The following is a 12,497-nucleotide window of genomic DNA, read 5'->3' as shown; positions in this document are numbered from 1 at the left end:
TGCATCTGTTCTCACGTTTGCACCCACCCACGAGGGCCTTCTGTTTCAGGGGATGCTGCACTGTATCAGTCCCTGACCACTCTGGCCCGGGCCCTGGCACAGTACCTGGTGGCAGTCTCCAAACTGCCCAGTCACTTGCACCTTCCTCCTGAGAAAGAGAAGGACACCCTGAAATTCGTGGTGGCAACCCTTGAGGTAAGAGGCAGCTCAGGAGCTCAGTGTTGCTGTGGGGAGGGGACACGGGGCTGACTGGAGAGGGTAAAGCAGTTTTATTTGAAAAGCAAGAGCTCTGACCAATCCAGTCACTCTTCCATCTCAGCCTGGCAGTAAGTCTTGTCACCGTCAAGTTATTGTAGCCATCCTTCACCCTTGCCTCACCACTCCTCACGGTGGCCTGTGAGGTCAGCCAGGTCCCCTTCTCATCTGCACCTCCAATGTCACGTGGATCTTAATTTTAGTGACTTGAAAAATAATCATCTGGAGGCACTTTGTGTCTTAAGTTGGCCTGGACATGTCAGCCAAGGAATACTTGGTTTGTGTTGGTGCTTATAATTAGCCCCCAAAACGTGTACACATTCTGGATGCATTAAAGTCAGGCCTGTATCCTTAAAGGGCCATCGCTGTGCTGCCTGCCCTCATCAGGGACACACTTTGCAGACCCATAGAGGCTCCGCCTCCACCTCACACCAAAGAAAGGGAGGAGTCCAAAGGGCATCAGTGCCGTTACTCACAAAATGATGAATACACCCTTATTCTGAACCACGTGGAGTCAGATGGTTTGTGATCCCTGTCCTTTAGGTTTCAGCTTAGTGGGGAAGTGGGAAAGTCAGCGTGTGATCACAGCACAGGGTGATTGCTGCCAATTATATTATGTGCCTGCTGTGTGCAGGACAAAATACTTTACACGCATCTTCTTATTTGACTCTCACAACTCCCTGTGAGATAGGCTCTGTTACTCCCATTTGACAGGTGAGGAAAGTGAGGCCTAGAGAATTTCAGTGACTTGCCCAGGTCCACTGAGCTACGAAGTAGCCATTCTGGCGTTTGAACTCAAGGCCTGCTATCCCTAGAACCCACGCTCTCAAATTCAACCTCTGAGGCTATGACAGAGGCAAGCCCCAGTGCTGTGGGGGCCCCAGGGAAGAACCTCTGGCCTGGTGGCCACATAGCCCAGGAGAGATTTCTACAGGAGCCCACAGCGCTGAAGGAGAGAGAGGCAGCAGAGTAAGGGGGCATTCTGGCAGAGAGGGGACTGGCACCTTGGGTAATAGCTGGGTCAGGACTGAATGTAATGGAGTCAGGTCAGAGCTGTCCTTCTGGAAGGGCAAGGGCATCTGGACCCACTTCCCCTCAATGCTTTGGACGGTTCCACCACAACTGATTCACACGGCCTCCCCAAATGAACGTAAACGAGTGGGCATTCTGTGATTTGGTACTTCCCTTTAGGCCCTGTCCTGGCATTTGATCCATGAGCAGATTCCGCTGAGTCTGGATCTCCAGGCAGGGCTGGACTGCTGCTGCCTGGCCCTGCAGCTGCCTGGCCTCTGGAGCGTGGTCTCCTCCGCAGAGTTTGTGACCCACGCCTGCTCCCTCATCCACTGTGTGCACTTCATCCTGGAGGCTGGTGAGTCCCCGTCCATGAACAATGGGTTCCTATCCTAGTTCCTGTCTAGTTCACCATGTTTATATTTTGTGCTGCCTGTTTGCCAGGTACTAAGCTAGGAATTGGGGATGGAGAGGTAGATAAAATATGCATTAGGAAGGGCTGGGCCCCATCTCTTACTCTCCAATATATTGGAGTCTACACTGGAATTTACCTTGAATTTGCTTTTTTAGTCATTTTATTTAGATTTTGGAATTTCAGCTTTCCTCAAAATTACTTCTAAATTTTATGTCTCTGTGATCTTTCGTCTTAGCTGACTGTTTTATGCATTTAGTCTTATATGATCGTAAGATTAGTAAGATTACATTCAGAAGATTGTTTTCTGTTCAAATGCTTGTTTCTATACTGCACTGTAATATTCACGTACTGTAAAATAAAAGTGGCTTATTCTTTTCAAGGAACAGTATCCTCAACAAGAGTTATTAGCCACAATTTTTAAAAAATTGGACATCATGGTTTACATGTTAGAGGGCGTTCTGAAGCTTCGTATTCTCAAATTAAACATTATAGAGTGATGGTTTGATGTTTCATAATTGTTTTCATCTGTGCATTTGTAGCCAGCTTGAAAACAAAGATCCAGGGATTAGTACTTAAAAACCAGACTTCTTGGGGGTTATAGAGATGATTTTGGTAGTAATGAATGTTGAGCCGTCTGATAATAACCTCGGGGTGAGAGATGGCCAACAGGAGACAGTCGAGGGACTTAGAAATCTGAATGAAATCTGAAGTACAAATCTTCAGACATATACCACTAACCAAGAGATTGTTACCTCAGTCTAATATTGTCTGTCTAAAATTGGTTCTAAGAAATTTAGGCTCATCTGTCTATCCCTTTGAACTTTTGTGAGGCTGCACAAATGTAAAATTTTGAATGAAAAGCACTGTTGGAAGTCTGTGGAAATTCTTCTGCTTGTTCTGTTGTAATTTTAGTTGCAGTGCAGCCTGGAGAGCAGCTTCTTAGTCCAGAAAGAAGGACAAATACCCCAAAAGCCTCCAGAGAGGAGGAGGAGGAAGTAGATCCAAACACACAGAGTAAGTCTCAACCCATGCTTTCTTACATGTGGTTCCTCCCAGACTTAAAAGTCATTCACAAAGACGTGCACCATGGCGAGTGTGCACTCCTGGAAGCGCACCGTAGCTCGGCTGTGTCCTGCTGCTTCTCCCTCGCCGTTGGGAGGCTTTAGTCCATTGCTTTGCCACACTCTTTTGTCTCACCTTATCCCTATGCATGCGGCTGTCTCAGACCCTACAGACCAGCTGGGATGCCTCTGGGGAAGCCCTCCCCTCCCTCCAGCACGTTCCACATGCAGTTAATCTGAGCACTTTCCACACACAGTTACTCTGAGCACTTTCCACACGCAGTTACTCTGAGCTCCTTGAGGGCGGGGAACGGGTTTGTCTTCTTTGTGTTCTCAGAAATTAATACTTGGCCCCTGGTCAGCAAGCAACAACCTTTCGTTGAGTGGTAATGAATAAATAAATGTTTCCCACATGAGTATTCAGTAACCTCAGTGTCAGGTTCAGCCATCTGTTTTGGTGGATATTTAAAAGAAAATTCCGCTTTTCCTACAGAAAAAAATAAATAAATAAGTAAATCCAAATCCCAGTGATTTAAGCCAGTTATAGACTTAGACATATACTACGGCTTTTCATGCCCTTTCCTCCCAATTCTAGAGTAGGTATTTTACTAGGAAAATGGTGGCAATGCCTGTTGAGAGGAAAATTTTTTGGCCAAGTGTCTTTTGTTGTTGCCAGGGCCCCTAGGCTGCTGGGGCTACTTCAGTTTCTTTAGCCCAGTGTCTGGAGGGAGTGCTCCCTGTAGCCTGTCCCACAGAGACGGGGGTGCCTCACCTGGGGCCTGTCCACGCACTTTACACAGCACCCTTACTGGGAGCATCAGGCATCTTTTCCGTGTTCCATGGCTCAGGAAACACACCTTTTTAACCATGAGTGCGCCAGTGCTTTTGGGCTTTTTCTCCCAGCTTTTGTGCAATCCTAGTTATGGACGGAGTTTTCCTGTCTTTAGTCTTCTGCATAGTACTTTTTTCTTCTGGTTCCCGGTTCGAGGTTTTGTAATTAGAGAATGACCCAGAAGCAGTGGCATTTTCATACACAGCCAAGGTCTTCTCTGAATTTTTATCTCGAACCTCTGTGGGTCCTTCCGGCTTCAGTTTGTGATTTCATTATTTCTTGTTGCTGCCTAAGGAATATGAAAACACTCACCTCCCTACTCTGCGTCTTCCAGCCGAGTGGCACCTCAGGCTGTTGGTCCTGTGCTTCTGGGGCGAGGATAAGAATAGTGCCAACTTTGTGGATTGAGACAGATCAGTGAGTCCATCCATGTCAAGCACCTGGAACGGATGACAGTCTTGTTGTGAATCCCCAACAGATGTACTATGACTTTTAGTTAGATTTCCATTGCTTTGAAACTGTTGAGACATCTCGGGGCTTTGAGCCAGAGCAGCGGGCCCTGACGCGGGTTCTGTTTGGGTGAAGATGATTGTGTTTATCCCCGTGGCCCTCTGTAGGCCGGAGTGGGAAGCTTGCTTGATTTTCATCACCTTGATAGGATCTTACTTCTTAAAGGTCATCCCATAAATAACGAGCCAACTCATTAGCCTGGGGCTTAATTGCTTAAGTCCAACGAGAAGTCATTCTCTACCCTAGGAAGTTGCCCAAACTGTAGAATCTCGTGGCCTGTGGGTAGTAGCCACTTACTACACCTTCACTGACTCAACAAATCATATTTTAATAGATACGATATTCTAGACTCAAGACAGCATGCTGTGGATCTTCCCAGGGGTGTGACGTGTTCCTCGGCGTCTGCCTTGGGAGTTTCCATTTCCATCAGAACCGTGCCCCAAGCCCCTCAAACACTCTGATCTAGGAACGCCAGTGAAGCAAGGATGACAGCGTGGCCCTTTGATACCAGCTGAGGGACAGACACAGGTCCTGGGAGACCAGAGAAAGACAAGGGGCAGAGGAAGTGTCCTAGAGGGTGGGCCAGAGGGCTGGGAACCAAGGCCAGAGCTCAGGTTCAGGACCATTCCAGCAATCCCAGCAGAAAATGGGGAGGATTGTATGGTATAGGCGGATATGATGGAGGTAGAATCTGCAGGCTTTCAGTGGCCAGCTCAGTCTAGGTGATTCCACAATTACAGCTTGAGCAGCTGGTTGTTGGTCATGCTTCTTACACTGGGCATGTAGAATGTGTTTTTTAAAAAGTCCTCTCTTAACCATTGCTTGTTTAGATCCGAAGTATATCACCGCAGCCTGTGAGATGGTGGCAGAAATGGTGGAGTCTCTGCAGTCGGTGTTGGCTTTGGGTCATAAAAGGAATAGCGGCGTGCCGGCGTTTCTCACATCAGTGCTCAGGAACATCGTTGTCAGCCTGGCCCGCCTGCCCCTTGTCAACAGCTACACACGTGTGCCGCCACTGGTGAGTCTGGTCGTTCCGTGCAGAAGATCAAGTACGGTGAAACGCATGGGTAAGCCCTGGGCTGGGCCACCTGAGAGGGCAGGACAGAGTCCCTGCGGCCCAGAGGCTGCCAGCTGTGTTTCTGGTGCCTGCTGTGGTTCTGGTGCCAGCTGTGGTTCTGGTGCCAGGCTGCTTTCCTCAGGCACCATGTGTGGAGGTCGCTAGTAGAAATACTGGGTTTTCTAAAATGAACTGAGGCCCCACATCCTTAAGAGATTAGTGTTAGACTTGATTCTAGAGCAACTAGACCACTTTGCTTACTGGCAGACCAGAAACCACACTCCCTCGAGTGAGTAAGATTTTCCTTTGGAAATAATTCGTGTTTTTCTACACAATTTTGCTGTTGTCTTCAGAATCGGTTTAAAGTAGGTGTTATTGCTGGGCGCAGTAACTTATGCCTGTAATCCCAGCACTTTGGGTAGCCAAGGCGGGCAGATCACTTGAGGTCAGGAGTTCGAGACCAGCCTGGCCAACATGATGAAACCCCGTCTCTACTAAAAATTAGCCAGGTGTGGTGGTGTGTACCTGTAGTCCCAGCTACTCAGGAGGCTGAGACAGGAGGATGGCTTGAACCCAGGAGGCGGAGGTTGCAGTGAGCCGAGATCACGCCACTGCACTCCAGCCTGGGCAACAGAGTAAGACTGTCTCAAAAAAAAAAAAAAAAAAAAGTAGGCGTTATTGATCGGGATGCTTGTTTCAGATAACATGAAGAGCTTAGTTTGAGGAGAGTGAGGGTTGATGGAAGGGGACTGGCTTCTGCTCAGTGAAGTGGCATCATCCCCCACCAGCCTGCTGAAATAAGATGATGGGACCTGTTCCTTAGGGACTGCAGCATCCTCAGGCAAGAAAGAAAGGCCGACCCGGCAGGGTGTGAGCCAGCAGGTATAGGTCAGTGACAATGGAGCTGGGTCCCAGGGAAGAGGCTTGTGGCTGCCTGAGAAGGGTGTGTGCCTGCCTGTGTGTGCATGCACGTGTGTGTGTGTATATGCTGGAGAGTCTGGGGAGGCTTGCTCCAAGGACACAGTATTGTTTGATTCTGAGAGCTGAGGAGGGTTCTGCCGCAGGGGATGAAGGTATTCAGATGGAGAGCTCATTCCGAAGAAGAGGCCAGGGCCTGGCGGTGCTGGCAGCAGTTGCAGAACAGGGAGTTGTAAGCTTTTTTGGGAAGAGCAGCAGGAGTGCTGGAGAAGCCGGTCACCCTTGCTGCATGGGGGTTGCTCTCGGCTCCACTCTTGGTGCACAGCGAGTCACTGTGGGTTCGTTAGCGTCTGGTTCTGAAACAGTAACTGCTCCTTTGGAGGGGCTCGGGGACACCATGTAGGAGGGCACAGTCTAGAGGTCATGCCGTCTGGAACACACTTGAGGATATGCCAGGACGGACTGCATGCTGTAGATAAAATTCCTCTAGCAAGCTCTTAACCGGCATTGAGGAGTTCCCTGAGTGCGGTCATCTGGAAGGCAGCTGTGAAAGGTACTGCAGTCTCCTCCTGGGCAGGTACCAGAGAGGAGCACAGCGGAGCATAACTGATTTAAAGAGAGGGCTTTCCTGTGGTGAGGTGAGAGATTAGCTGGTCATTATCATAGAACCCCTCTGCCTGTGTGTAGATGGGCTATGGGAATCCTGGGGTTCCGTTGGGTCCTCTGTCACCTCACTGAAGGCATGTCAGCTGAGCTGGCCAGACCTTCAGCTGATCCTGCCACTTGAACAGCATCAAGCCTGCCTGTGGATTCTTCTGTGCACGGTGCTTGTCTAATCACCTCATGCACAGAGAACTGTACTTCAGAGTTTACAGAAATAAGCTGTATGGTTCATTTTCGTGCCTGCTTGCCAACAAACATATCTGAGCTGAACTTCACTGAACGCCTGCCTTTATTCTAACACACCATCTGCTGTTTGTGGGCGAGGGGTGCTGTCTAACTCCTGCCTGCCTCTCCCAGCACTCCCTGAGTGGGGTGTGCCAGCAGCCTCAGGGTGAGGACAGGAAGTGGGAGGGCAGAGCAGATTTGGAAGGGCCACTTGATGGGGAAGGAAGTCCCAGGAAGCAATTGGAGCTGTTTTCTGGGGGAGAAGGTGCCAGCTCGGGGACAGTGTTGTAGTGAGGAGGGAGCCCGGTGGAGAGAAGTGGGGCTTCCTGCTTCCTCACAGTGTGTCTGTCCTAACTCAACTCGGGTGATGTCACTTCATTTTCATCTTCTCAGGTGTGGAAGCTTGGATGGTTACCCAAACCGGGAGGGGATTTTGGCACAGCATTCCCTGAGATCCCCGTGGAGTTCCTCCAGGAAAAGGAAGTCTTTAAGGAGTTCATCTACCGCATCAACACACTAGGTACTCTTGGGGCCTCTCCTTCAGGTCACCATCATCGGGCATCTACTGGGAGGAAATCCAGAGCCCCAGTACTGGGATCTTCTCATTTGACTCCAGAAAAGATTTAAGCATGATAATAATACAAACCTGTGTCAATACATTTTGCAGTGTCGGCAAAACTCCTTTTATACTGAGAAAATAGATCCCAGTTCCTGTGTTTTGTGGCTTGAATCCCAGCTTTTCATATTCTGGGCTTGTTTGAAGTCAGGAAAAGTTCATGTGTAATGGACAACGTGAGGCCAAATTCTGCCTTAGATTTTGCATTTAGGCTCAACCGTGGCAGCACTTGTCTCGGAGTGTGTTCTCGTGTTCACCAGTCTGATCCTGTTGTATCTCACTGGTGCGTTTTCTCACATGGGAACAAGCTGACGGGAGCAGATGGAGTCGAGTCTCTTAGCACTCGCCTTCCTCAGAGCCTAGAGGCAGCATGGGGAGAAAGCAGGCTTGGGGCCCAGACGGTCCTGGTCTGCTTCCAGCCCTTCTTAGCTGAGCAGCACAGAACAAGTCCTTCTAACCTCTAGAGACCCTCAGTTTTTGTCATATGTAAAATGGGGGTCATGTCTATTTCATAGAATTGTTGCAGATTTAGAAATTACATTTCTTTTTTTTTTTTTTTTTTGAGACGGAGTTTCGGCTTTGTCACCCAGGCTGGAGTGCAGTGGCGCGATCTTGGCTCACTCCAAACTCCACCTCCCGGGTTCACGCCATTCTCCTGCCTCAGCCTCCCGAGTAGCTGGGACTACAGGCGCCCGCCACCACGCCTGGCTAATTTTTTGTATTTTTAGTAGAGACGGGGTTTTACCGTATTAACCAGGATGGTCTCGATCTCCTGACCTCGTGATCCGCCCGTCTCGGCCTCCCAAAGTGCTGGGATTGTAGGCATTAACCACCACTCCTGGCCTAGAAATTACATTTCTAAACAAGTGTTACCCCTTATTTCTAAATAAGTGTCTAAATGAATAAGTCACCACTTTTGCCCCTATTTGATGGCAAGAGGTGTGATCTTGTGGTGGGATTGTAATCAGTCAGTCCTCAGTGACTGTGCCCTGCTGTGATGTTTCCTGGAAAGTTCCTGTCTTGTCCTAGAAAGTCTGGCAGGGGCACCCTGACTCCACTGTCCAGTCTTCTCCCCAGGCCCTTCGGGCTTCTGCAAATTTGAGGCTTGTTTTCATCCCAGAAGGTTCTGGCAGCAGACACCTTGCGTCTACTTTCCCCTTTAGTTAATTAGATAATTCAATGTCCGAAGGGAACCCTGAGCAGGAACCTCAAGCCAGCTGTCTCACGGAGCTCCTCCTCTTCCTCACTGTGAAGATTGGTCTCCCCCTTGCCTAACACGAACTCCTTTGCTTACTTGGGTGTCCTCGCTCTTGAACTCCCCGGCAGACGTGCGTGACCCAAGACTGTGCTGCAGTCCTTGCTTTTGTTCATGCTCATCTTCCTCTTGGTTCATTGTTTTCCCTGTAATGTAAATTGTTTTATTTGTCTGTATCTGTGTCTGAATCAGTCCTGCACGCTCTCCTTCTCTCTGTCTCTTGTTCTTTCTTTACCCAGTTTAATCACAGGGACCCCGATGTCTATTTCTCTAGTTCTACTGTCCTAAGCACCCCATCCTGTCTTTCTGGCCTTATCACAAGTGGCGTGTCTGCCTCAGACATCATGATGGGGGCATGAAGCACAGCTGTCAGAAACAACTGTTCGTTAGGTACACTCGAATGCAGCTCATCAATAGGAATGGAGGGTCTATCAGATGTGCTTTCACTGAATCCCTGTTCCTACCTCGATACACTCTTTTTTATCTATTCTTCTAGACAGGTCAGAGGAACCATTGCTTTGACTTTTAAATTTTTAGCAGCTTTATTGAGGTAGAATTCACGTACTACAGATTTCACCCACTCTAATCGGACAGTTTGGTGGCCTTTAGTTTTATCCACAGAGTTGTGCAGCTAGCTGTACAGTTTCAGGGCTGGACTCCAGGGAATATTTTAGCCCATCTCGTGAGTGGGGCAGAAGTGGCCCTGGCCTTGCGCGAGGTCACCTGCATGGGTGTCCCTGCCCTGTCCCTGTGTCTGCACCACTGGGGGTTGAGCAGGCTGCCAGGGCCGACCTGGGCCTGTGCCACCTGCCTCTCACGTGCCTCGGACAGTGCAGCTGGTGTCTGTACTTCGGTTTCCTTGGTGATGAAATGGAGGGGATAGTGTTCCTGCGTCATAGACCTGTGTGAGGTTTAAGGGACTTACTGCCCTTGGCGTGGGGCCTGCTCCAGGGGCCGTGCTGTGTCGGCGTAGCTTTCCGCTACAGGCTTGAGAAGGCTTGACACTGACACTGTCTCGTGTAACATTTATATTTCTAGGCTGGACCAGTCGTACTCAGTTTGAAGAAACTTGGGCCACCCTCCTTGGTGTCCTGGTGACGCAGCCCCTCGTGATGGAGCAAGAGGAGAGCCCACCAGAAGTAAGGCCACACCCCATGCTGGTTGGCACATGGACAGTTATGGCCACTTGCAGGCCTTTGGTGGTGAACAAAATAAGGCAGCAGACTGTTTTCTTTTTTTTTCTCCTACCTTATTTTTGAAAGAGTAGCCAGATGGTGTCTTGACTGATATTCCAGAGCAGGGACAAAGCCCACTGAGGTTTGGGGGCTGCGATTACCAGTGGCTGGAATGCATTTGATTACGGTGCGTTCCATGTTAAGGATCAATAAGATTGTGCCCTTTCTGGAAAGTATCTTTTAGTTTTATTTATCGGTATTCAGAGGAGTGTAGGTTGAATTAAAATGAAAAGGCACTTTATAAAGGCTGTGAGTAGTACATGGTTTCATTTTTCTTTTTTTTTTGAGACGGAGTCTCGCTCTGCCCCCAGGCTGGAGTGCAGTGGCGCGATCTCGGCTCACTGCAAGCTCCGCCTCCCGGGTTCACGCCATTCTCCTACCTCAGCCTCCCCAGTAGCTGGGACTACAGGTGCCCGCCGCTACGCCCGGCTAATTTTTTTGTATTTTTAGTAGAGATGGGGTTTCACTGTGTTGGCCAGGATGGTCTCGATCTCCTGACCTCGTGATCCGCCCACCTTGGCCTCCCAAAGTGCTGGGATTACAGGCGTGAGCCACTGCGCCCGGTATGGTTTCATTTTTCTAATGTCTTGCAGAGATTTTATTAGGCTTCTCGAAGTGTTCACGTACATTACATTAATGTGATACTAAGAGTAACTGTGCTCTGGCACAGCGAAGCCAGCAGAATGGGAAGTTGTGGAATGCAGGCCCTTGATTCTGATAGAAGGTGTGGTATGAACTCAAAGAAACGACAGTTTGGAGGGTAGACATATGTCACAATTCATCAAGATTGTCTTTAAATTCATCCATAGAAGCTAACAGGTTGTCATAAGCAAAGCCTCTGAAATGTATGAGGGAATTCAAGGGTAATTTATCAAAAAATAATTCATGTTTGGAGTTTTGTGCCCAAAGGAGTCCTTGATTTGAAAAATGGGCATTTGCCCATCAGATTGTTTCAGGGCCCGTATGTGCAGAGGCCGTGCCTCGTGCCCCGTGAGCTCAGCCTGACAGAAGTCCCTTGGTAGCACTTAGGGCTCCTCTTCCTCCCTTTGAGGCAGGGTGGACTCTGGGTTCTGCATTCAGAGCTGGTTGTGGGTGTCTTGCTGTTCTTGTTGACCTGTGGGCTATTCTTCCAGGAAGACACAGAGAGGACACAGATCAACGTCCTGGCCGTGCAGGCCATCACCTCACTGGTGCTCAGTGCAATGACCGTGCCTGTGGCCGGCAACCCAGCTGTGAGCTGCTTGGAGCAGCAGCCCCGGAACAAGCCTCTGAAAGCTCTGGACACGAGGTTTGCTTGAATTCCCACGTGTCTCCAGGACATAATGGGTGCTGGGGACGGTGGGGTCCCCGCTGAAGCATCCAGCAGCTTCGCCCAGGCTGTTTTCCTTTGTTGCTAGAATTGAAAACACTGTCCATGTGGCCTGTGCAGGAGGTGCAGACCCAAAGGTGGCCTCTTGGCCATTGAGGAGCTGGAAACGCGACGGGAACTGACATGGGGTTATTGAGCATTCAGGGGTAAACATGAGCAGAGCAAGAATGAGCGGGCAAGTAGTAGAACACCCACCTAAGGGCTCATGGACAGGCGCTCACTTAGGAAGTGAGTTTCATTTGGTATTACACCAGGTTCCTTTAGGCAAAGCGGAGGGAAAGTTCTGGCGTTTTTCACTTGTAAGATTTTGAAGGAAACAAAACACTCTTTACCTTTTTTCTGAAATGTAGGTTTGGGAGGAAGCTGAGCATTATCAGAGGGATTGTAGAGCAAGAGATTCAAGCAATGGTTTCAAAGAGAGAGAACATCGCCACCCATCATTTATACCAGGCGTGGGATCCTGTCCCTTCTCTGTCCCCGGCTACTACAGGTACCTGAGGGAAAGGGTGGGGGGTGGCTGTACTTGGGCTGGGATGAGAAAAGACTGGCGTGCTCACCACACCAGTTATGCAGGAAGACCTGAGTGTGGTTTCGTTGGAGGCTGTGGTGCTAAATATGCTGCCCCGTTCATAAGCAGGAGTCTTATTCAGGCCCAGGGAGGAAATAAAATCTGGAAATGAATTAGAAGCATGATCTCCTGCCAGTCAATTCTCACGGGCTGTAAGAACAGCAGGATTTAAAAGTTGAATGAGTTGCTTATGTTAAGAACTCAACCGAGCTCATCTACACAAGCTGAATCTCCAGCTTTTCCTAAGAAACCAGGTATGGCAGTGGCTGCAGGGCGGGGCACAGCTGGGCCTGAGCACCCCACTCCCTGCACCTCTCCCCTCCCTGGGCCCTGTCTGTCGGTGCCCACTCTCCCACCAAGCCTTCCAGTTGTGTGCCTGCCCTATCACAGGCATCAGAGTTTGTCACCTGGTTTACAAGAAGGGAGTTGTGTGGGGATCTGGGGATGCACGTTTTTCACCAAACAGTATTTTAGCATAGAGGTTTGTGATTCCCTGGTTATTTAGGA

General features: G+C 49.4%; 1 protein-coding gene across 2 annotated transcripts in view; it reads left to right on the top strand.

Moving 5' to 3' along the window:
• HTT (huntingtin) overlaps positions 1-12,497 on the top strand; it is a 166,191-nt gene that overhangs the window by 134,962 nt on the left and 18,732 nt on the right. For both annotated transcript variants that reach the window (XM_017863158.1, XM_017863159.1), the window contains 8 exons: positions 50-195; positions 1,447-1,624; positions 2,594-2,695; positions 4,915-5,102; positions 7,341-7,467; positions 9,857-9,957; positions 11,187-11,341; positions 11,773-11,912. In XM_017863158.1, coding sequence (XP_017718647.1) covers positions 50-195; positions 1,447-1,624; positions 2,594-2,695; positions 4,915-5,102; positions 7,341-7,467; positions 9,857-9,957; positions 11,187-11,341; positions 11,773-11,912 — 1,137 coding nt within the window. The remainder of the gene's footprint in view (positions 1-49; positions 196-1,446; positions 1,625-2,593; positions 2,696-4,914; positions 5,103-7,340; positions 7,468-9,856; positions 9,958-11,186; positions 11,342-11,772; positions 11,913-12,497) is intronic.

The sequence above is a fragment of the Rhinopithecus bieti genome, unplaced genomic scaffold (assembly GCF_001698545.2).
Source record: "Rhinopithecus bieti isolate Rb0 unplaced genomic scaffold, ASM169854v2 scaffold_68244, whole genome shotgun sequence".
Taxonomy (NCBI): Eukaryota; Metazoa; Chordata; class Mammalia; order Primates; family Cercopithecidae; genus Rhinopithecus; species Rhinopithecus bieti.
The sequence above is the reverse complement of the archived record's forward strand: the minus strand, read 5'-3'. Positions and strand labels throughout refer to the sequence as shown.